General features: G+C 37.9%; 1 protein-coding gene across 9 annotated transcripts in view; it reads right to left on the bottom strand.

Annotated features, from left to right (window-relative positions):
• The window catches only part of NF1 (neurofibromin 1), a 240,955-nt gene that overhangs the window by 184,207 nt on the left and 29,971 nt on the right, over positions 1–26,777 (bottom strand). For all 9 annotated transcript variants that reach the window (XR_010659685.1, XM_065910020.1, XM_065910026.1 and 6 more), the window contains exon 2: positions 529–672. Coding sequence is in view for 8 of the 9 variants with exons in the window: in XM_065910020.1 (XP_065766092.1) it covers positions 529–672 (144 nt within the window). In the remaining variant the exon portion in view is untranslated. The remainder of the gene's footprint in view (positions 1–528; positions 673–26,777) is intronic.

Here is a 26,777-nt window from a genome sequence, read left to right as displayed (position 1 = left end):
AAGCAATTATGAGCTTTTGACAGTGGAAATACTGGATGAAATTGGTATCTGAGGAAAACTGTTTCAACAGAGACTCTCTACAATGGAATCTGCCACAGGTTACAGGAGGAAGGAAATAAACAGTATCTTCACAAATCTTCACATTTTAGGACTACAAAGTCGTATTTTATTTACCAACTCCTTCGGGCTAGGACAATCTGATATGTAAATATTCAAATGACAAGCTATGGAAAAGATTTGAATAGATTACTACAGTCAATTCATATATGACAAAATCTGTATGAAATTCGAATTTCAGAAAAATGGAACAGTAGATAAGAGTCACAAATAAGACAGGTATCTAAAACAAAAGAATTAAAATCTAAAAAGAAAGCTAAAAGGTTATCTGCACTTATCCACAAATTAAGATAAATCTTTACATCCAGAATCCACAGAAAATGACTTTACATACTTCAAAATATGTTGGCCCAAATTTTAAAATAGAAAACAAACCAAATTCCCCCATAAAACAGTAATGCAAATACTCACCATATTGTTAACATTCTTTAAGATAGTGGTGAGGCCACTTATAACCAAAGAAAACTTGTATTTGGAAATATTGATAAGACATTCCTTGTTGTGTTCAGTACTGACTTTGGTATGTGTGTTCTGCTGTCCTGTTTTTATTGGAAGCTGAGGAAAAAAAAAAAAAACATGTAAACTTACATTTTAAAATGACTAATGAGAAATCTATTTCTCATTGAAAAATCATGAGATTTTAGGAACATTTTATCAACCACAATTACATATATTTGTAGCTGAAGCTCCAATTTTCAATATATAAAGAAATTTATAGCAAAACTAAAATTCTGCAGAAATTTCAATTTTTTAAGCGTTCTAGAAGTCATAAATCTTTATTTACAAAATTAAATCTTTACCCAGCACTATATGAGACAGAATGATGACTCACAGAAATAGAGCTACTTCATTGAAGCTAAAAATTATTTCAGAGAAAAATGTCTGCAATAAAATGCAAACAATCTTTTCCCTTATATATTGACTCAAGCATCAAAAAAAACAATAGATCAAGAAAATCTATGCCTTAGACCTCTAGTCAATAATGGCAAATAACTCCAGATTGTTCAAAAAACAAAACAAACTGTATAGCCTACAATATACATAGTAAAACTGACTCAGGTAAGATAATCACCCTCAGGTACACAGGTGAGGGAGTAACAGAATGACAAAAAGATAAATCTCATGGAAAAAAATACCCTTTAAGGGGACCACACTTTTCTGAGAATGAACTAATCTGCACTACAAAGAAGTTCATCTCTAATCGGTTTAAGAGCAGCATTCTGTTTTGAAAGCATGACAAATATATTTACTGTTTAAACATTAGATCCCACTAACACTAACAGAGAATATTGATGAAGTTTCTCCATGAAAAAACAAACTTAAGTTCAGCTTCCTTTTTAAAATGGTGCAACAAAAAGTGGAAAGAGACCAAACAGCATGTCCAAATTTTCTTAGTCAGTTAATCATCTGATGAACTTGACGGTAAAGAAATACTAAATAATGTTTGAAAAGATAATAGCTGAAAACTTCCCTAACATGGGAAGGGAAATAGTCAACCAAGTCTAGGAAGCACAGAAAGTTGCAGGCAGGATAAAGCCAAGGAGGAACACACGGAAACACATAGCAATCAAACTGACAAAAAATTAAAGACAAAGGTAATATTAAAAGCAACAAGGGAAAAACAATAAATAACATACAAGGAAACTACCATCAAGTCATCAGCCAATTTTTCAACAAGCCAGAAGGGAATGGCACAATATATTTAAAATTATGAAAGGGAAGAACCTATAACCAAGAATACTCTACCCAATAAGACTCTCCTTCAGATTTGATGGAGAAATCAAAACCTTTCCAGACAAGCAAAAGTTAAGAGAATTCAGCACCACCAAATCAGCTTTACAACAAGTGCTAAAGGAACTTCTCTAGGCAGGAAACACAAGAGAAGGGAAAGACCTATAGAAAATAAACCCAGAACTATTAAGAAAATGGTAATACGATCATACACATTGATAATGCAAAAAGGCAAAATGGTTGTCTGAGGAGGCCTTACAAATAGCTGTGAAAAGAAGAGATGTGAAAGGCAAAGGAGAAAAGGAAAGGTATAACCCATTTGAATGCAGAGTTCCAAAGAATAGCAAGGAGAGATAAGAAAGCCTTCCTCAGTGATCAATGCAAAGAAATAGAGGAAAACAAGCAAACGGGAAAGACTAGAGATCTCTTCAAGAAAATTAGAGATACCAAGGGAATACTTCATGCAAAGATGGGCACAATAAAGGACAGAAATGTTATGGGCCTAACAGAAGCAGAAGATATTAAGAAGAGGTGGCAAGAACACATAGAAGGACTATACAAAAAAGATCTTCACAACCCAGATAATCACACTGGTGTGATCACTCACCTACAGCCAGACATCCTGGAATGTGAAGTCCAGTGGGTCTTAAGAAGCATCACTATGAACAAAGCTAGTGGAGGTGAGGACATTCCAGTTGAGCTATTTCAAATCCTAAAAGATGATGCTGTGAAAGTGCTGCACTCAATATGCTAGCAAATTTGGAAAACTCAGCAGTGGCCACAGGACTGGAAAAGGTCAGTTTTCATTCCAATTCCAAAGAAAGGCAATGCCAAAGAATGCTCAAACTACCACACAATTGCACTCATCTCACACGCAAGCAAAGTAATGCTCAAAATTCTCTAAGCCAGGCTTCAACAGTATGTGCACCATTAACTTCCAGATTTAGAACTTCAAGCTGGATTTAGAAAAGGCAGAGGAACCAGAGATCAAATTGAAAAACATCCGTTGGATCATCGAGAAAGCAAGAGAGTTACAGAAAAACATCTACTTCTGCTTTATTGACTAAGCCAAAGCCTTTGACTGTGTGGATCACAACAAACTTTGGAAAGGTCTTCAAGAGATGGGTATACCAGACCACCTGACCTGCCTCCTGAGAAATCTGTTCCGGTCAAGAAGCAATACTTGCAACTGGACATGAAACAATCGACTGGTTCCAAATAGGGAAAGGAGTACGTTAAGGCTGTATACTGTCACTCTGCTTATTTGATGTATATGCAGACAGCATCATGAGAAATACTGGACTGGGAGAAGCACAAGCTAGAATCAAGATTGCTGAGAGAAATATCAATAACCTCAGATATGCAGATGACACCACCCTTATGGCAGAAAGTGAAGAACTAAAGAGTTTGGATGAAAGTGAAAGAGGAGAGTGAAAAAGTTGGCTTAAAGCTCAACATTCAGAAAACTAAGATCATGGCATCTGGTCCCATCACTTCGTGGCAAATAGATGGAGAAACAGTAGAAACAGTGACAGACTTTATTTTCTTGGGCTCCAAAATCACTGCAGATGGTGACTGCAGCCATGAAATTAAGACATTTGCTCCTTGGAGGAAAAGTTATGACCAACTTAGATAGCATATTAAAAAGCAGAGATATTATGTTGCCAACAAACGTCCTTCTAGTCATGGCTACTGTTTTTCCAGTAGTCATGTATGGATGTGAGAGTTGGACTATAAAGAAAGCTGAATGCCGAAGAATTGATGCTTTTGAACTGTGGTATTGGAGAAGACTCTTGAGAGTCCCTTGGACTGCAAGGAGATCCAACCAGTCCATCCTAAAGGAGATCAGTCCTGAATGCTCATTGGAAGGACTGATGTTGAAGTTGAAACTCCAGTACTTTGGCCACCTGATACGAAGAGCTGACTTATTTGAAAAGACATGCTGGAAAAGATTGAAGGCAGGAGGAGAAAGGGACAACAGAGGATGAGATGGTCGGATGGCATCACCGACTCAATGGGCATGAGTTTGGGTAGGCTCCAGGAGTTGGTGATGGACAGGGAGGCCTGCATGCTGAGGTTCATGGGGTCGCAAAGAGTCAGACATGATTGAGCGCCTGAACTGAACTGACAAGAGGAAAATCCCAAAATTGTATTACATCCTGAATGAAATGTACAGCAGGACAAGTTTAGAGCTTAGCTGAAACACAGAGGGGGTTTTGCACACAGCAACTGGCACTTATGTGCAAAAAGTCTATTATAAACTTTGAAAAGAAGAAAGCACACTTTAAACCATCACTGTCTAATAGAACTTTCTGTGGTGAGGCACTGTATCAACAATGCTCATTACAGTAGTCACTAGCCAAATATGGCTACTAAGCTTAAGCATTTGTTACATGGCTAATGCAAGTAAGGAATCAAATGTTTAATTCTATTTACATTTATTTTACTTAAACTTAACATTAAGTAGCCATTGTACTCATTGAACAGCACAGTTCTAAACTAACCAGCTAAAGAAACACCCACTTCGAGGATGAAGACCACATTGAGAAGAAATTGCTGAGACATACTCCAAATTGAAAACAGTTAAGAATAACAGGGGCAAAGGAAAAAGATCCCAATCAAAGGTGGAAAAGAGAAGAAAGCCAAAAGAGCTTACAAAGAATGAGATGATGTATTTAACTTCATGAAAGCAATAGAAGCGCTCCAGAGCCATGAAGACAGAAAGCTGTCTGGCCCACATTTCTCTCCTAACAATTCAGGAAAATTAATTTCACATAAAAATGAGCAACAGAAAACACTGTAGTCAAGTCAGATGTGAAACTATTTTGAGAAAAAAGAATAAGAGACAGAACAGCATTGCTACAGAAAATGAAAACATGCCAAAAAGATATGTTCACCAACAGATGAAACTGTAAATTATTAATTCAAAATGAGCCAAGAGAAGTTTTTAAATGACTAAAGATATGAAATAAATTAGAATTACAAATAAGTTGACAAAATTCAGGAAAGAATTAGAAAAAAAATCATTTCAGAAGTGAAGACTAACCAGAAGATATTAAGAGTAAATAAAACAAAATATAATGCTTTAAGAGAGAAAGGTAAATTGGAGGAAAATTCTAATATTCAAAAAAATGAGAAGGAAAATGAGATGGGGCATTTACAATAAAGTGACAGAGAAAACAGGCAAGCAAGATCCAACATATGTGTAACAGGAGTCCTCAAAGAAGGAAATGAAATAAATGGAGCAGAATGGATATTATGAACGAATTCAAGCAAAGTTTGCTGATAATTTTTTTTAATATTTCAAACTATATAAAGGCACACCACCTATCTGGAAAAACTAACCCAGAATGACCAATACCAGGTCATATTTTAGTAAAACTATTGATCTTCTGTGAATAAGAAAGAAAGAAACAAAATCTTTTCAACATTCAGGCAGAAAGAGAAAGTCACTTACACAAAAAACAAAAATTAGACTGTCCTCAGACTTTGACAATACTATATGCTAATAAAAAAATGAAATAACATTTTAAGATTCTCAAGAGAAGATAGAGTAAACGAAGGATTTTACATGCAGGCAAACTGACTTCCAAGTAAAATGCTGATAATCAAACTGTTATGAATTGCATGAGCCCAGGAAATATTGTTCCCTTGAGCCTTTCCTGAGAAATCTACTAGACAATATGCTTCAATCAACCAAAATAACAGAAGACACATCTATACTATGAGGGACCAATAAATATATATTTACTGAAAGAACTGAAAATAAATAATGATAAGGGAGAAAACACACTATGTAACTGCTAAATCTAATGACAGTATAGATATGGTACAGTTATCAAAATTGGGAAAGAGTAGTGAGAATATACAACAAAGTATCTCTTGGCATATGGACTGCCTTATGGTACTAAGAAAAAAAGGACATTATTTTAAACCAAATGCTGGCTGAGAAGGAGATGAGAATAGGTTACTAGCTAACTTCAATACTGCTTATAGAAGAAAACCACTGTATAACAACTTCCCCTCCCAAAAAAGGGAGGAAATTAGAGTACTGTACAAAGGAATCAATATAAAAATAACCAACAGAAAAAAAAAAATTGCTGGTTTTTGTTGGGTGAGCAGTGGCACAAACCTACCACCAGATGCTTAGCTGAAAATCCACACAGTGGGCAATGAAACACAGCAAGAGCTCTCCATGTGGCGCACCTTAAGTTTCTCCCACATAGTCCCTGCAGCAGCTTCTCAGATTTCCCTGAAATCCCCAACTGGTCCATTCATTGCCACTGAGTCAGAGGACGGTCAGTGACTCCTTTTCTCTGACCTTCCAACTCCTCTTTCTAGATTTTCACAAGTCCTCTCAAAATTGTACGTGGTCTAATTTCCATAAGTCGCTTACCCCATCACACAATCAGCTTCACTGACTGAACCCTAATATACGAACCTCCTGAAACACCAAAATATATGCTGAGAGAGCAAATAACACAGACCACAGAATTTAAATGACTTAAATAAAAGACTTGTATAAATGTAATATTTAAAAAATGACAAAAGTGAGTCAAAATTCATCAAACTATGAAACAGTCTCCAGATATATCTTTAAGTTACCATTCACCATTGCAACAAAAAGAATAAAATACTTAGGAGTATATCAACCTAAAGAAACAAAAGACCTATACATAGAAAACTATAAAACCCTGATGAAAGAAATCAAAGAGGAAACAAACAGATGGAGAAATATACCTTGTTCATGGATTGGAAGAATCAATATTGTCAAAATGGCTATACTACCCAAAGCAATCTATAGATTCAATGCAATTCCTGTCAAGCTACCAACAGTATTTTTCACAGAACTAGAACAAATAATTTCACAATTTGTATGGAAATACAAAAAACCTTGAATAGCCAAAGTAATCTTGAGAAAGAAGAATGGAACTTGAGGAATCAACCTGCCTGACTTCAGGCTCTACTACAAAGCCACAGTCATCAAGACAGTAAGGTACTGGCACAAAGACAGAAATATAGATCAATGAAACAGAATAGAAAGTCCAGAGATAAATCCACGAACCTATGGACACCTTATCTTCAACAAAGGAGGCAAGGATATACAATGGAAAAAAGACAACCTCTTTAACAAGTGGTGCTGGGAAAACTGGTCAAGCACTTGTAAAAGAATGAAACTAGAACACTTTCTAACACCATATACAAAAATAAACTCAAAATGGATTAAAGATCTAAATGTAAGAACAGAAACTATAAAACTCCTAGAGGAGAACATAAGCAAAACACTCTCCAACATAAATCACAGCAGGATCCTCTATGACCCACCTGCCACAATATTGGAAATAAAAGCAAAAATAAACAAATGGGACCTAATGAAACTTAAAAGCTTTTGCACAACAAAGGAAACTATAAGCAAGGTGAAAAGACAGCCTTCAGATTGGGAGAAAATAATAGCAAATGAAGCAACAGACAAAGGATTAATCTCAAAAATATACAAGCAACTCCTGCAGCTCAATTCCAGAAAAATAAATGACCCAATGAAAAAATGGGCCAAAGAACTAAACAGACATTTCTCCAAAGAAGACATACAGACGGCTAACAAACACATGAAAAGATGCTCAACATCACTCATTATCAGAGAAATGCAAATCAAAACCACAATGAGGTACCATTACACGCCAGTCAGGATGGCTGCTATCCAAAAGTCTACAAGCAAAAAATGCTGGAGAGGGTGTGCAGAAAAGGGAACCCTCTTACACTGTTGGTGGGAATGCAAACTAGTACAGCCGCTGTGGAGAACAGTGTGGAGATTTCTTAAAAAACTGGAAATAGAACTGCCATATGACCCAGCAATCCCACTTCTGGGCATACACACTGAGGAAACCAGATCTGAAGAGACATGTGCACCCCAATGTTCATTGCAGCACTGCTTATAATAGCCAGGACATGGAAGCAACCTAGATGCCCATCAGCAGACGAATGGATAAGGAAGCTATGGTACATATACACCGTGGAATATTACTCAGCTGTTAAAAAGAATTCATTTGAGTCAGTTCTAATGAGATGGATGAAACTGGAGCCCATTATACAGAGTGAAGTAAACCAGAAAGATAAAGAACATTACAGCATACTAACACATATATATGGAATTTAGAAAGATGGTAATGATAACCTTATATGCAAAACAGAAAAAGAGACACAGAAGTACAGAACAGACTTTAGGACTCTGTGGAAGAAGGCGAGGGTGGAATGATCTGAGAGAACAGCATCGAAACATGTGTATTATCTAGGGTGAAACAGATCACCAGCCCAGGTTGGATGCATGAGACAAGTGCTCGGGCCTGGTGCACTGGGAAGACCCAGAGGGATCGGGTAGAGAGAGAGGTGGGAGGGGGGATCAGGATGGGGAATAAATGTAAATCCATGGCTGATTCATGTCAATGTATGACAAAAACCACTACAATATTGTAAAGTAATTAGCCTCCAATAAAGATAAATGAAAAAAGAAAAAAAAGAAAAAACAGGATGAAGAAAAGGATATATAGTATGCTACCATTCATCTAGGAAGGGGGAGGAGAAATAAATACACACACACAAATCTTCACACATACAATAACTGAAGATGAAATACAAACGCTTCTAAGTGGTTATCTTTAGGAAACGGAAGAAAATAAAGGTGACAAGGATAGAATCTACATTCCCTGGTTTTTGTACATTTTATTTTAAAATTATGTAATTTATGTAAACATAAAATTAAATAAAATACTAAAAAATAAAAAAATAAACAAATGAACCAAAACTCATATCTAAGCTTTTATTGGCATAATCATGAACAGAAGAACTATTCTAATAATCATACTAGGTTGACTATAGATTCATAATGGAATATACTCTTGGGACAAAGAAAATGAAGATAAATCTTGATTCTGTACATATTGTGGGATCAAGGAAATGAGAGATTAGGTGATATTTTAATTCTATCACTACTGGTGTTATTAAAAACTGAGACCCTCAGGAGAGGAATAGTAAAGTAAAAACTCTGTAGCCTTGAACTGAAATTGAAAATATCTACTGATATATCAATTTTTAACTATAGTTTATCTTGTATGAAGAAAATGAAATATGTTTTTCTACTTTTATTTGCTGAAAATGCCTAGAAACAATGTTCAACCCCTGCAGTAATGATCTTGAGATACCACTTCCTGGTCAAAGGAATCGGGACCCCTTCAGAAAACTGCTGATTCCACATCTGAAGCAAAAAGGTACATGGTAAACCTGGAATACCTTGTCATACCAGATAGCAAGAAAGCTGCCAAAGAAAGCTATCAAAAGGTCGAGTCAAAAAAGACTCAGGAATATATTTTGAAAAGGCTCCCACTGGTCAAAAAGGGAATAATTTGAACACTAAGGACAACAATTTTAAATTAAACATCAATTATGTGTTAATTCATACTTTTGCTTCCATGTAAGGTAGAGTACTTCACAGCAAAATAACCCTTCCCTCCCCCTAACTCACACACAAAAAAGATAAAATACAAAAATCAACTGTTTCAAGATTTTAGAGAGTTACTGAGGGAATGAGGCCTAGAGAGGATAAGCTTCAAAAAAAAAAACGGTGAACTATGTGGAGGTAAGGTGATCTTTTGCAGCTGTTTCCACAGACCCCCACCACCTCCCACTGGGGCATTTGCAGAATCTGGGCCAAAAAAAAAAAAGATAGAGAGACTCAGAAATATGCCTTTCCCAAGCAAGTACGTCTGTGGAAGGAAGGAAAGAGGAACCATCAGAGATTTCGGTTGTCACTGAGAGCTAGAGTGACAAAACTGAAAACATGAGGGAGTCTCAAATGCGTAATTGGGTGGAAAGGGGTAAAAAAGCTAAGCCAGAACTTCTGAAAAGCAGAAAAGAAATTCAAAATCTCACAGCTTCAGAAGACAAAAAATTAGAGTACATAACCTGTTAAAAGAAAGAGGAACCCTCCTAAGTACAGCCAGTTCTTAATTATACAGTCAAGAAGCTAACATCCTAAATAAACAGGGAAAACCACAGCAACTGGAACTTTCATACATTAAATGTACGAGCATAAATCAGTAACTACTTTGGAAGACTGTCATTAGCTACTAACATGGAGCATATACATACAGTCATCCCTCCAAATCTACAGGACACTGGTTTGGGAGTCCAGAGTACACAAAAATCTGTGATGCTCAAGTCCCTTATATAAAACACACTATTTGCACATAACCTATGCATATCCTTTGCTGTTGTTTAGTCACTCAATCGTGTCAGAGTCTTTGCAACCCCATGGACTGTGGCCTACCAGGCTCCTCTGTCCATGGGATTCTCCAGGTAAGAATACTAGAGTGGGTGGCCATTTCCAACTCCAGGAGATCTTCCCGACCCAGGGATCAAGCCCTCATCTCCTGCAGGACTCCTGTACTTCAGGCATATTCTTTACCGCTGAGCCTCCAGAGAAGCCCAGGTAACTTTGCCCATCCTTACGTATACTTTAAATCACCTCTAGATTACTTATAATACTTAATATGATATAAATGCCATGTAAATACAACGCAATGCTATGTAAATAGTTGCCAGTTGCTTGGCAAATGCAAGTTTTGCTTTTTGGAACTTTCTGGAATTTTTTCCCCAAAAAATTATCTGCATTGTTTGAATCCACAAATGTGGAACCCATGGATACGGAGACCAACTGTACTCAATAACTTGAATAGGTATATAACCAACAGAAATGTGTACATATGTCCACCAAAAGATATGTTCAGCAACGTTTATAGCCATGATTTCATAATTTTCAAAAACTGGAAACACTCCAAATGTCTATCAACAACAGAAATGGTTTTCAAAAAGAGTATATTCAAACAAAGGAAAACTCTATAGCAAAGGGAATAAATGACTTACAATTACAAGTTTAAATTCACAAATACTGAAAGAAGTCAAAACAAACGATCCCTTATGGATGAATGTTACACAAATTCAAAAATACGTTAAATTCAAATCAGGATAACAGAGACCCTTGGAAAGAGCAAGTAATGACCAGAAGGAAAAGGAGGGGGAGGAGGAACTCCTGGATTGCTAGCATTGTTTTAGTTCCTGATCTGTGGAGCAGTTACACCGGTGTGTTTACTTGGCAAACACTTATTGAGCTGTATATTTACATACATTTGTGTATCATCCCATACATACTTAAGTCAAGGAAATTTTGCTAAATATATACATATTTAAATCCATGGGTTAATGATACTAAAAAGACAGAAACAAACTGTTCACTCCTGTGGATACAGGGGAATTTTTGGTAGATACTGAGGCACTGCTCAGCCCCCCTTCAGGAAGGACTTAACTCTTAGTCAGTCCCACAGGGCGCACCTCACCTGCAGAGAATGCTGATGCCCAGATGATACTCTTCCTATACTAACTAACCCAACTAACTGGTATGGCAATATAAAGGCCTAAACACCTCAGTTTCTGAGAAACTCAAAAGGGCCCATTCTCATGCCAAAGCTTCCCAAAGGGGTTGGCCAAATCTGATGCCAGGCCTGCACTGCACCATGAATTTTGCATCTGCCCAATTCTCCCTCCTCGCAAGTGTTCATCCCAAAGGAACATCTTAATGAACATCCTGCACTAGGCTCTCAAGGCAGGTGGAGTAGGTACTAACACAGGAATTTAAAGCTGGCAATGAAGGAGAAAAAGTAACCTCGAAAACAACTGATTTGGAAGAATATTACTAAACTATTTGAGTTCTGCAAGAAAAGATAACAAAAAGCTAATTGACTGCTAACTGGAATCTAAGTATGAAAGCCAAAAGGCCTCTGAAAGTACACAAAGACACCCTCGTCTCTTCTCCAAGAGGAAGGCAAAGAAATCTAGACCAGACAGTTGCTGGGCTCCAAAAGTTAAATTTCCAAACAAGGAAGGCCTGCTATGCCAAGATCAGAGCTGTGTTTGACAAAGAACAGTAAGACTCTGACAGGTGTAACAGAAACATCTGGGTTGGTGCTCCCCCAAATCTTTTATCTCCAAATTCTCTTGAACCCTCTAAGTCTACAGGAGTGGCCCATTACTGCTTACTAAAAGCAAGCACTCCCCATGCTTGTTTGAAGACAATTCAGACGACTCTCCTCTGCAAGACAACAGATGTCCTCTCAGAATTTGCCACCACCTCCCCTCATGGTCAAAGAGGTACAAGAGAATTTTGGAGGGTAATGAAACTTCCTGTATCTTGACCACGATGACGATTACATGCATCTGTGCATTTGTCAAAACTCAGAGGGTTTTATAACAAATAAGTGTTATAGCATTAGGGTATTAAATGTAATCTCTCTGGTAACCACAAAGAAAATAGCCACAGAATATACAAAAAGGAAACAAGAAAGAAATTTAAACATTTCACTACAAAAAGTAAACACAAAAGAAGACAGTAATGTAGGAAATGCGGGACTGAAAAAGCTACAGGGCATATAGAGAACAAACAGCACCATGACAACAGTAAGTCCCCTCTTATCAGTAATTACTTAAAATGCAATTAGATTAAACCCTCCAATCAAAAAACAGAGATATGGCAAAATGGATAAAAACACATGATCCAATCATAAGCTGCCTAAAGGAGACTCACTCGACATCCAAAGACACAAATAGGTTGAAGATGAAGGAATGGAAAATAATATTCCATACTGTTGTCAAAAGAGTGTAGCCTTTAAAAAAATAAAAGGGGTAGGGCTAGACTTAATAAAACACCGAGTGAAAGTCAGTGTTAGTTGATCAGCTGTGTCCAACTCTCTGCAATTCCATGGACTGTAGCCCAAGAATACCGGAGTGGGTTGCCATTTCTTTCTCCAGGGGATCTTCCCAACCCAGAGATCGAACCTAGGTCTCAGGCATTGCAGGCAGATTCTTTACCATCTGAGACACCAGGGAAACCCAAAGTAACAGAAAGCAGACTTTAAAAAGCTATGAATACAGAGGAGAACATCGTAAGTTAATACAAGGTTCAATACAGTAATACGACAGATTATAAACATTTATACAGCTGACAGACCATCAAAATACATGAAGCAAAAACTGACAGAATTGAAGGAAGAAATAGACAGTTCTACAGGAATAGTTGGGAGACTTCAATATTGTGAGACTCCACTCCCAATAGTGGAGAAAACAACCAGACAGAAGGTAAGTCAAGAAATAGAGGACTCTAACAACATAATAAACCAATTAGACCAAATATACATATACAAAAATGCTCTACCCAGCAACAGAATACACAGTCCTCTCCAAGTGTACATGGGACATTTTCCAGGTTAAACCATAGGTAAGGCCACAACTGTTGTTTAGGCATAAGTCATGTATAACTTTTTTGCAACCTCATGGACTGTATAGCATGCCAGGCTCCTCTGTCCATGAGATTTCCCAGGCAAAGCAGGTTGCCATTTCTTTCTCCAGATCAACTTTCCGATCCAAACCCACATCTCCCGCACTGACAGGCTGATGCTTCACCACTGTGTCACCACTGCTGTGCTGCGCTTAGTCCCTCAGTTGTAGCCCGCCAGGCTCCTCTGTCCATGGGTTCTCCAGGAAGAACACTGGAGTGGGCTGCCATGCCCTCCTCCAGGGGATCTTCCCAAGGGATCTTTGATCCAAGGATCAAACCCAGGTCTCCCACATTGCAGGTGGATACTTTACCATCTGAACCACCAGGGAAGCCCACAGATAACATCTCAATAAATTAAAAGAGAGATATACAAGGTATCTTCTCTGACTACAATGGAATGAAATTGGAAATCTGGAAAAGTAAAACTGGAAAATTCACCAAACTGTGGAAATCAAAAGTACATTTTTAAACAACCAGTGCTTCAAAGACAAACTCACAAGGGACATTAGAAGATACTTAAAGACAAGTAAAAATGAAAACACAACATATCAAAGCTTATGGGATGCAGTGAAAGCAGTGTTAAGGGGAAATTGGTAGCTATAAATGCTTACATTAGAAACAAGGAAAATTTCCAATTAACAATCTAACTTTACAATTTAAGGAATTAGATAGAAAAACAAGAACAAATGAAACCCAAAGCTAGAAGGAAAGAAATAATAAAATGACAGCACAGATAAACAAAATAATAACAGAAAAACAACAGAGGAAAATCAATGAAATCAAGTTAGGTTCTTCAAAAAGATCAACAAAATCGACAAACTTATACCTCAATGAACCAAGTTAAAAGAGAAAAGACTCAAAGTACTAAAGTCAGAAATGAAAATGGGGACATCTACTACCAATTCTACAGAACGGAAAAGTATTTAAAGACAGTACTATCAACAACTGCAGGCCAAAAAAATTGGATAACCTAGATGAAATGGAAAATTTTCTAGAAATACAAAACTTACCAAGACTTTATAGGATCAATTCATAATTGAACTGGATGAAGATGGTTTAAAAAAAAAAAAAAACTTACCAAGACTAAATCACTAAAGAAATAGAAAACCTGAATAAACCTATAACTGGTAAGGACAGATTGAATCAGTAATCAAAAATCTCCCAAAAAAGAAAAATGAAATTATATAAACAATTAGATAGATAGCATCAAAAAAATAAAATACTTAGGAATTAATAAAGGCAGTGAAAAACTTGTACCATGAAAACTACAAAACACTGCTGAAACAAATTAAAGAAGACATAAATAAATGGAAACAACTCATGTTCATGGATTAGGAGACTTAATCTGTTAAAATGTCAATACTACACAAAAAGATCTAGAGAGTCAACAAGTCTCTATCAAAAATCCTAAGGATATTTTTGCAAAAACAGAAAAACACATTCTAAAATTCATATGTATCTCAAGGGACTCTGAATAACCAAAACAATATTGAAAAAGATGCACAACCTGGAAGATAACAAATTCCTTGATTTCAAAACTTTACACAAACGAGACCTAGAAGGACATGTCAAATCGTAAACTGTTTGTGATTATGAATGACTTTGTTTTTTGCTTATGTTTTTTGGTTTCCTAATATGCACATGTTAACTTTTAAGAAATAAATGTTATTTTTAAAACTTAAAAAAAAAAACTTTACTATAAACTTACAGTCATCAAAGCAACATGGCACTGGCATGAAGACAGACATGTAGACCAATGGAACAGACAGCCCAGAAATAAACCTTCTTGTATATGATCAAATGATTTTTGACAAAGTTGTCAAGACCAATTAAAGGAGAAAGGTCAGTCTTTTCGACAAATGGTATGGGAAAAGTGATCTCCATATGCAAAAGAATGAAATTAGATCCTTACCTATCCCATAAACAAAAAGTAACTCAAAATGGATCAAGGAACTAAATGTTAGACCTAAAACAAACACTTATAAGAAAACATAGGACAAAAGCTTCCTGCCATTGAATCTGTTAATGATATCTTGGATATGACACCAAAGGTACAGGTTACAATAAAATAAATAAACTGGACTTCATGAAAACTTTAAAATTTTGTGCATCAAAAGACACTATCCAGGGACTTCCCTGGTGGTCCAGTGGCTAAGGCTCCATGCTCCCAATGCAGGGGGCCTGGGGTTCGATCCCTGGTCAGGGAAGTAGATCCCACATGCTGCAACTAAGACCCCACATAGTCAAAGAAATAAATAAAAACAAATATTATTAAAAAAAAAAAAAAAGACACTATCCACAGAGCAAAAAGGTGAACCACAGAATGGGAGAAAACCTGCAAATCATGTATCTGATAAGGGATTAATCCAAACTATACAGAGAGCTCCTAAAATACAACAATAACAAAAATAACTCAATTCAAAAATGAGCAAAGGACTTCAGAGAAGCTATATAAATGGTCAATAAGCACACAAAAAGACACTCAACATCACTAATCATTAGGGAAATACAAATCAAAACCCATTAACTTGGATAATATCAAAACACACATACATAAAACCAACAAGTGTCGGTGAGAATGTGGAGAAATTGGAACATCTGTAACGCTAACAAGAATATCAAATGGCACAGTCAATATGGAAAACAATATGAAATTTCCTCTAAAAAATTAAAAATAGAAGTACAACATGATCAGCAATTCCACTTCTGGGTATATACTCAAAAAAAGGGAAAGTAGGATTCAAATGGATATGCGTATACCCATGTTTGTAGCTCTTAAGTCCCTTGGACAGCAAGGAGATCAAACCAGTCAATTCTAAGAAAAAACAACCCTGAATATTCATTAAGAGGACTGATGCCAAAGCTCCAATACTTTAGCCATATGATGCAAAGAGTTGACTCACTGGAAAAGACAATGATGCTGGAAAAGACTGAAGGCAGGAGAAGAAGGTAACAGAGAATGAGATGGTTGTATAACAGAACACAACTTTTGAAAGAATGACATAGCCCAAGGACACAACATAAAATGGATCAGAATCAAATGGGACCAAGATGGCAGACAAGACTAGACCTTGATCCTCAGTCAGCAAGTGAAATGACACACCAAGCGGTGCCATGACAGCTCCAGGGCACTGTTAAAAGACCAAGGAGTGGGTAGCGGCCCAAATCCTGCAAATCTCCACCCCTTCCCCAAAATAGCTGGACTAATCCTCCCACTCATCAGCATGTGAAATCACCCAGCCTATAAAACCTAACCATGCCAAATTTCAGAGCTGCACTTGCCTTCTGGGATGGCCCACACTCTGTCTATGGAAAGTGCTTCTCTCTGTATCTGAATAAATCCACTTATTACCTATTACTTTGTCTCTCACTGAATTCTTTCTGCGATGAGACGTCAAGAATCTGAGCTTCATTAGATCCTGAAACCAGGTTCCATGGGTTTTGGCTGGGTTTGAGTCCCAGCCATGGGGGTTCAAGTCCCAAGCAGGGTTTTGACTGGGTTCGAGTCCCAGCACACGGGTTCGAGTCCCAATCTGTGGTAAACAGTTTCAGTTGGATGGCATCACTGATTCAATGGACATGAGTTTGAGCAAACTCTGGGAGACAGTGAAGGACAGGGAAGCTTGGCATGCTGCAGTCCATGGGGTCACACAGAGTCGACTGAACAACACGTTCATGTCAGTATTATTCATAACAGCTAAAACATGGAAGGAACCCAAGTGTCCACTGACAGATGAAAGAATAAGTAAAATATGATATATACAAACAATGGATTATTATTCAGCCTTAAAAAGAAAAGAAAGTCTCCAATATGCTACAACATGAATGAATTTTGGAGACATTATGCTAAGTGAAGTAAACCAGTCAGAAAAAGACAAATACTGTGCAATTCCACTTAGACAAGGTACTTAAGGTAGTCAAAATAAAAAACCAGAAAGTATAATGGTTGTTGCCAGGAGCTGGAGGTAAAGGAGAATGTTGAATTATTGTTTAATAGGTATAGAATTTCAGTTTTATAAGATAAAAAGTTTCAGGGATGGATGGTAATAATGGCTGCACAACAATGTTAACGTTAAAAAAAAAACTATATACATAAAAGGGCACATAATGTAAATTTACACATTTTCAAAATCTGAGATCAGGGAAGAATTCTAACAAACATTTATTGAATATCCACTATGTACCAAATGAGCCCTGGTGCTCAGATGGTAAAGAATCTGCCCGAAACGCGGGAGACCTGAGTTCAATCCCTTGGTCAGGAAGATCCCCTGGAGTAAGAAATGGCAACCCACTCCAGTATGCTTGCCTGGAGAATTTCATGGACAGAGAAGCCTGATGGTCTACCGTTCACGTGGTCGCAAAGAGTCAGACACAACTGATCAACTAACACTTTCACTTTTCAGGTACCAAATAGCAGTGCAGGTGCTATAAATACAAGATATATAAATGTACCCTCCAAGTACCAATAATCGTGAAATTATTTCCTAATCTCTCTTCTATTCTCTCTTCTTGGGCAATCTTGTGTATACATTGACTATCCTGATGATTACTACTATGATGACTGATAATGACTAAGATTGCCCCGAGAGTCCCATTCCTTGGTGGACACACCCAGTATAATACTCTTCCTTAAGAGTGAGGAATTGCAAATATGAAGGGATATCTCTTTCATCACTGTTACATGTCATGGCACAAGGGATTATGCAGATGCAATTAAGGTTCCTAACAAGTTGACAATCAAAAAGGGTATTATCCTGGATGAACCTGTCCTAAACAAGGAAACCATAAGAGATCTGAAGTAAAAACACTTTCTGTTAGCCTTGAAGAAACAAACTACCATGCTGTGGAGAAGGCCACATGGCAGGGATCAGCAACAGGACTCTCAGAGCAGGCCTCACTCAGTCCTACAACTATAAGGACCTAAATTCTATCAACAACCAGTGTGAGCTTGGAAGAGGAGCCCAAGTCTCAGATGAGATAACAGCCCTGAACAATACCCTGATTTAAGCCTGGTGAAAACCTAAGCAGAGAACCCAGCTAACCAATGCCCAGATTCCTGACCCACAGAAATTGAGAGAATAATTTTGAATTGTTTTAAGCCACTACATTTCCAGTAGTTTGTTACACAGTAATAGAAAACCAACACAACTACCAAATCTGAATGTTCAAATGTGTTATCCAAATGCCTATTTGGTTTTTCCACATGGGTTTCTTGTAGGCACTTCAAAGTCAGTGCTTCTAAAACGCAATCCGTAATCTTCCTACCATGCTTCCTATCTTAGTAAACAGTACCACAATATACCAAGTTTCTCAAATCTGAGATGAGACTCATCTCTGACCCTGCCTTTATTCCCTTCCTTTCATCCTTACTTAGTCAGTCAGATTGATAAAAGTGAGAATAATAACTGGACACACACAACTCAACGCTATCCTTTACTTGGGAACAGGCTTGTTATAGAGTACAAGAATTTTCCTCTATAGCAACAAGCCAAGAGTTGATCAGCAGACTCCCTTTGCAGATGGGAGTAACCAACACTGTGTGGCACTGAATCGGGGGTGTGGTGTGGTGGTGGTGGTAGTAGTCGTGTGTGCGTGCTCAGTCATGTCCAACTTTGTGTGACCCCATGGACTGTAGCCCACCAGGTTTCTCAGTCCATGGCATTTTCCAGGCAAGAATACTGGAGTGGGTTGTCATTTCCTACCACCAGAGATCTTTCCAACCCAGGGATCAAATCAGAGTCTCCTGTGTCTCCTGCACTGCAGGCAGATTCTTTATCACTGAGCCAACTGGGAAGCCTAATTCTGAGATTTAGAAAGCAAGCTCTTTGAGTCTCCAACCTCACACTGTGAATACAGACATACATTTACACACAAACATTTATATATTTCATAAACAGTTTGGTCTCTACCTTTCCTCTTCTATTTCTCAAGCTGCTCAGAAAACAAGGAGGGAAGAAAAGTGTATTCATGCCCCCCAGGGCTCTCATACCAACACTAAAATCTAGGTAGAAGAAAAAACAAGATTAGGAGTACTAAGGTCGTCAGGGAGAGTTGTCTGCAGACATTTGACATTTGAACAGAGACCTAAATGAAGAGCACTGGGAAGACCCATGCAAAGATCTAAAGAGCATTCAAGGCAGCAGAGGCAGGTAAAATGGATCTATTGTTGGAATAAATGTGGCATATTCAAAGCCTAGCAAAGAGGCCATTGTGGCTAAACCAAAAGGAACAAAAGAAGAAAATACAGAGGATGAGGTCAAAGAGGAGGAGGTACGGGTCTGATCATGAAAAGCCTTGTGGGCCATTTTAAAAGCTTTGAATTTATTTTGAGCTTGATGGTGTGGTAGATTATATTTTCCAAAATACAGAGAGGTCATGGTATCTCTCAACCCACATACACTCCTGCAATAAGACCTTGCCATTCCCACATCAAAAAGTCTAATCTTTTCATTTTCTTGCAACTAGGCAGATTTTGTGACTCTTCTCACCAATAAAATATGGTAGAAGGGACACTCTGCCAGTTCTAGGCACAGCCTTAACTGGTCTGACAAGTTTTTCTTTCCCTCCTCCTAGGAAGTCAGCTGCCATGTAAAAAGTGTGATTGTTCTGAGACCACCATGCTGTGAAAAGCCCAGGTCAGGTGGAGAGATTCTGAAGAATGAGATGCCATGTGGAGAGAGAGATCAAGAAACAATGAAGTGTCAGACATGTGGCTGAGGAAGTTGTATTGGGAGGGATTCTCCAGCCCCAGCCAACCCAGCCAACACTTTGTGAAATACAGTTGAACCCATCATGAATTCCTGACTTCCAAATTGTGAGCTACAAATTTTATAAAAGGCATTTTAAGCTGTAAAGCTTTAGAGTAGTTGCTATTCAGCAGTAGATAATGAAAAAGAGGGAAAGAAGATATTGAATGGATGCAAATAAGGGAGCAACATGATCTATGTTTTCTAAAGAGTCTTCTTGGTGCTGGAGTTAGATGACAGCCTAGGCAAGAGAAATGGTAGCTTAAATTAGGCTAATAAAAGTAGAAGAGAAGTAGTGAGAAGACATAATAGATTTGGAAGATGGGGGCTTGTTTGAAACGGTAAGTTGATCCTGAAGGTAATTTGAAAGAACAAATTTGTGAGAATACCAAATAACTTTCTCAAAAAGAAGAATAGGAGGAGACTTACAATATCAGGTACTTTAAACATACTATTAAGCTCTTTAACAAAACCAAAGTATTATAACCATAAACTAATTATAATCATAGAACAGATTTAATATGTACACAGAAAGTTAACATGATAAAAGTTAATGTTTCAAATCAGTGTTAAAAGGCTTATCAATAAAACATTACCAGATTAACTGGCTATCTAAAAAAAAAAAAAAACAACTTATACCAAATTTTAAAATACGTGTGTGTGTGAGAGAGAGATAGATGAAGAAACAGAGAAACAGAGAGAAAGGAGAGAGATTAAGAAGATAATATTAAAAAAAGAAAAAAAAAGTCATTAAACTACTAGGAAAAATACTAAATATTAATCTCATAGTATTTGGATAGAACAGATTTTTCCTAGATAAGAAAATCCAGAAGCCATTAAGAAAAAAACACCAATATATTTACCTACAGGAAAACACCGAAATTCTGCTTTTAAAAGAAAAGACACTACTGACAAAGAAAAAGACAAGTAACAAGAAGTAAAAGAATGTGCAACAACTAGCCACTAAAAGGTTTGCTTACTAATATAGTATAAGGCTGTACTATATATAAATTAGTAAGATTATTCAATGGAAAAACTGAAGAAATATGAAGCAATCATAGAAGATGAGTAGTCAATACATATACAAAAATTTATGTTCATTTCACTAATAACTTTAAAAGTGCAAAATAAAATGAAACTATTTTTGTGACTCTGTATTTTTCCAAAATAAAGTTACATACTACTGGAACACATAATAAAGAAATGACTATGCCTGGTGTGGGTGTACTTTTAGATAAATTGTATTTGAGAGGTAAAAATGAGTTAATTTTTTCCTTTCTTTTACTTTTTGAGTTTCTCTTACTTTCAATTGGCAAGTATTATTTTCCCAATTGGGGGAAAAAAAAAACTTTTTGAACACTTCATTCTACTTTATACAAAATATTGGATATTACTGCAGAAATGTAAAGGGTCTAAACCACATGAAGAAAAATAATAACTTTTTAATATGATCTGTATTAAACTGTTAGCTACTTAAGATAGAAGATTTCAACAAGAGGATTTACAAGGCATAACACTAAGCATAGTACTGTGAACAATAGATAATTTGTTCCTAGTTGCACTCAGAAAATTCTTCAAAAGGTCATAGGCTAAAATCTTTGCCTCTGTGTACATTTTAACCACTTTCTAAAAGGGCCCTCAGACCATGATGGGGTTGGGGTTGACATTGGAATTCACTTAATGTAAGTCATCTAAATGAGAGGAAAAAGCAAAGAAAAAATCATACTGGGAGAAAAGCATCTAGACAAGAATCATGCTATGAAAATAAAGATAAATTAGCTCTAGATAACAAGTAACAAACATAAATCAGGAAAATCTATCAAACATTTATACTGATTATATGAACATATTTCCCAAAGCAGACTCTGTACCACTGGGATATAATATGACTTTATATGGCACCTAATAAACTTAAAAATTTTTAAGTTCTACATTCACTTTGAATGTGAAAGTGTTAACTCGCTCAGTCATGTCCAAATCTTTGCAACCCCATGGACTATAGCCTGCCAGGCTCCTTTGTCCACGGGATTCTCCAGGCAAGAATACTGGAGTGGGTTGCCATTTCCTTTTCCAGGAGATCTTCCCAACCCAGGGACCGAACCTGGTCTCCTGCACTGGCAGACAGATTCTTACCACTGAGCCACCAGGGAGGGGTGTTCACTTTAACATGTGATATAAAATATATAATTAGCACTATGCTCACAAGGACACTATTCCTTTGATAAGGCTAAGTGAACAAGGTAAGCCAATTTAAAGTTAGCTAAGAAAGGACACAAGATATAGCTAAACTAATAGTACATAAATGATTAATAAAGGTAGGAAAATACTGTAATAATATACTGAAATTTAATACTCAGTTCATAAAACAGATTATTAATTAATTAACTGTGTTTTTTTAATGGACATTATAAGACTATATGGCCACTTGGGAGCAAGGAGATTAACATGGAGCTAAACCAATTTTCAGAGAAGGCAAGGGCACCCCACTCCAGTACTCTTGCCTGGAAAATCCCATGGACAGAGGAGCCTTACCAGGCTGCAGTCCAGGGGGTTGAGAAGAGTCAGGCACGACTGACCGACTTCACTTTTACTTTTCACTTTCATGCATTGGAGGAGGAAATGGCAACCCACTCCAGTGTTCTTACCTGGAGAATCCCAGGGACAGAGGAGCCTAGTGGACTGCCATCTATGGGGTCACACAGAGTCGGAAACGACTGAAGCGACTTAGCAACAGCAGCAAACTAATTTTACCAATAAGTGAGTTCCAAATCATCCTTCCCCCTAAGCACTTTTGGCTTCCCTGGTGGCTCAGTTGGTAAAGAATCTGCCTGCAAAGCAGGAGATCTGGGTTCAATCCTTGGGTCAGGAAGATCCCCTGGAGAAGGAAATGGCAACCCACACTGCCATTTCCTGTGGGCTATAGTTCACAGGTTCGCAAAGAGTCGGACACAATTGAGCTACTAAACCATCAAACACTTCTGGCTTTTGGTTTCTTCCTCCCTTCCTACTTTTCTGAACTTACAGACTACCCAGTATTTCCATACACAGAAGTCTCTGATTCACAAATAAAGAACTTGTTTATACCAGTAGTTTCAAATACTAACAAAGTTCCAAAAGCAGATTCCCAAATGCCCTTTCCAGATTCTCCAGATCTACTACCAAGGCAGGGGAAGATTTACTTCTGTCAAACATAAACTTGGATCACACTGTTCCCATAAAATATGCTGGCTATTCCTTTCCCTTCCACTCCCTTCCCTTCAGTAAATAATTCAGTACGAAAGCCATTAGGAGGGGTAAAGCAAGGCAGGCATCTCTGTTTGGGGGAGGAGAAGCAGGAGTCTGAGCAGGATGAGTAAGGGATTTGTGTAGGGGAAATGGAGCATAAGCAGGGTGAAGAGAGTGTCCACCTGTAGAAGGCAGGCCAGCAGAGGGTGTCAGAGCATGAATGGAGAAAGGAAAGACTCATATTGAGAAGGTAGCCAGGAATAGGATCTTAGAATCTAAACAGTGCGAAGTGTGCAGAGGATGTTGGAGCTCCAATGGGATTGGGGGGGGGGGGGGGGGGAACGGGGCATGAGGAGGATAGCCCAGAGCTGAGTTTCAAAGCCTTGAGTGAGACAGAGAGACAAGAGTGGGGACCAGCAAGCAGTGCTGGACACTGGTGCTGGGCTTCTACTTGATAAGAGAGGAAGTGTTCTAGCGCAGTCTAAGCAGGGTGAGAAGGATGACCACACAGGGAAGCAGTACAGGGCAGGCAATATGAGCTTGAGCAAGGAAACCAGAGAACCCACATAATGTGAGGGTAGGGGATTGAAAATAAGGGGTATTGGAGCCCAAGGACAGTGAGAAGGGCATCTGTGCTTGGGAGCAAATGGTGATAGAGAGTGACAGTGATGGGAGATTGGTTACATAAAAGGGGAATAATCAAAGAAGTAGGTATATTAAAAATAATGAAAGCCAAGTTTCTATCAGAGAAAGAACTTACAAATAAAGAAAGGGAGAAAACTACACAAAGCCTTCATGTTGAAATAAAATTAGAGGCAACAGAAACAGACTTTTCTATAGAGAGACAGATGGAAATAAATATTAATATAAATATACACACACACACGCACAAACACCCAGAATGTTTGGAAAGGAACTTATCTATTCCCTAACTCCATCCATTAAGAATACTCAGAAACAATGAAAACTCAGTAGTAATGAGTCCACCTAGCCCCTGTATCTTGGTTTCAAAGGAACCAATCTCCTCTAAAAGGAACCAGGGCTCCTTAGGGAAACAGCTGATGATTCCAGTTCTGAAACACAAGGAAGATCCAAAGAAGTCTGGAACAACGTGTTATTTTAGAAAGAAAGGAAATGCTCAAAGAATGATGGAGACATGTCAAAAGGACACAGAAGTCAGACTAAGGCCGCTCTCCCTGGCCAAATCTGTAATAATGTGGGCAAAAATAATGATAAACCTATTATCATCCACTGGATAAGAGAAACAATTAGTCTGTACTCACAGGAATCCGTGAATAAACTAAAAGCTTGATGAAGAATGGGCTATTTACAGTTTCTAAGCACACCCATACAGTGTGTTTCTGTTTATAAGCGCAAAGAGTAACTTTATAATGAAGAAGCTTGGCTCATCATCTTAATCAAGTTACCAAAGTTAGCATCATCAACAGCTAGACCATCTAAATTGGGTCATTTGATGGATATAAGGGTACAATGTTGCATCTGAATTCCTATCAAGTATGTATAATATAAAGTTAACCATGAGGAAATGCTAACAAATCCAAACTGAGGAACAATCTACAAAAATTAACCAGATGATGTTTCAGAGTGAAAGAGACAACAACTAATTGTAACATGATTCTGGGCTGGATCCTTCGGATATAAAGGGCTTTACTGGGAAAAATATAAAATTCAAATGGGGCCTCAGAATTAGGTGGTAGTAATAAGGCATTTCTATACAGTGGAAGTGAGAAATAGATTTAAGGGACTAGATCTGATAGACAGAATGCCCGATGAACTATGGACGGAGGTTTGTGACACTGTACAGGAGACAGGGATCAAGACCATCCCCATGGAAAAGAAATGCAAAAAGGTAAAATGGTTGTCTGAGGAGGCCTTACAAATAGCTGTGAAATGAAGAGAAGCCAAAACAAAGGAGAAAAGGAAAGATATTCCCATCTGAATGCAGAGTCCCAAAGAATAGCAAGCAAAGATAAGAAAGCCTTCCTCAGCGATCAATGCAAAGAAATAGAGGAAAACAACAGAATGGGAAAGACAGATCTCGTCAAGAAAATTAGAGATACCAAGGCAACATTTCATGCAAAGATGGGTTGGATAAAGGACAGAAATGGTATGGACCTAACAGAAGCAGAAGATATTAAGAAGAGGTGGCAAGAATACACAGAAGAATTGTACAAAAAAGATCTTCACGACCCAGATAATCACAATGGTGTAATCACTCACCTAGAGCCAGACAGCCTGGAATATGAAGTCAAGTGGGCCTTAGAAAGCATCACTATGAACAAAGCTAGTGGAAGTGATGAAATTCCAGTTGAGCTATTTCAAATCCTGAAAGATGATGCTGTGAAAGTGCTCCACTCAATATGCCAGCAAATTTGGAAAACTCAGCAGTGGCCACAGGACCAGAAAAGGTCAGTTTGCATTCCAATCCCAAAGAATGCTCTAACTACCGCACAATTACACTCATCTCACACGCTAGTAAAATAATGCTCAAAATTCTTCAAGCCAGGCTTCAGCAATACGCGAACTGTGAACTTCCAGATGTTCAAGCTGGTTTTAGAAAAGGCAGAGGAACCAGAGATCAAATTGCCAACATCCAATGGATCATCAAAAAAGCAACAGAGTTCCAGAAAAACATCTATTTCTGCTTTATTGATTATGCCAAAGCCTTTGACTGTGTGGATCACAATAAACTGTGGAAAATTCTGAAAGACATGGGCATACCAGACCACCTGACCTGCCTCTTAAGAAACCTATATGCAGGTCAGGAAGCAACAGTTAGAACTGGACATGGAACAACAGACTGGTTCCAAATAGGAAAAGGAGTATGTCAAGGCTGTATATTGTCACCCTGCTTATTTAACTTATATGCAGAGCAGATCATGAGAAATGCTGGGCTGGAGGAAGCACAAGCTGGAATCAAGACTGCCGGAAGAAATATAAATAACCTCAAATATGCAGATGACACCACCCTGAGGGCAGAAAGTGAAGAAGAACTAAAAGAGCCTCTTGATGAACGTGAAAGAGGAGAGTGAAAAAGTTGGCTTAAAGCTCAACATTCAGAAAATTAAGATAATGGGATCTGGTCCCATCACTTCATGGCAGATAGATGGGGAAACAGTGGAAACAGTGGCTGACTTTTTTTCTGAACTCCAAAATCACTGCTGATGGTGACTGCAGCAATGAAATTAAAAGATGCTTACTCCTTGGAAGGAGTAAGTATGACCAACCTAGATAGCATATTAAAAAGCAGAGACATTACTTTGCCAACAAAGGTCCGTCTAGTCAAGGCTATGGTTTTTCCAGTGGTCATGTATGGATGTGAGAGTTGGACAATAAAGAAGGCTGAGTGCCGAAAAATTGATGCTTTTGAACTGTGGTGTTGGAGGAGACTCTTGAGAGTCCCTTGGACTGCAAGGAGATCCAACCAGTCCATCCTAAAGATCAGTCCTAGGTGTTCATTAGAAGGACTGATGTTGAAGCTGAAACTCCAATACTTTGGCCACCTCATGTGAGGAGCTGACTCATTGGAAAAGACCCTGATGCTGGGAAAAGATTGA

The sequence above is a fragment of the Muntiacus reevesi genome, chromosome 18, assembly GCF_963930625.1.
Source record: "Muntiacus reevesi chromosome 18, mMunRee1.1, whole genome shotgun sequence".
NCBI lineage: Eukaryota > Metazoa > Chordata > Mammalia > Artiodactyla > Cervidae > Muntiacus > Muntiacus reevesi.
The sequence above is the reverse complement of the archived record's forward strand: the minus strand, read 5'-3'. Positions and strand labels throughout refer to the sequence as shown.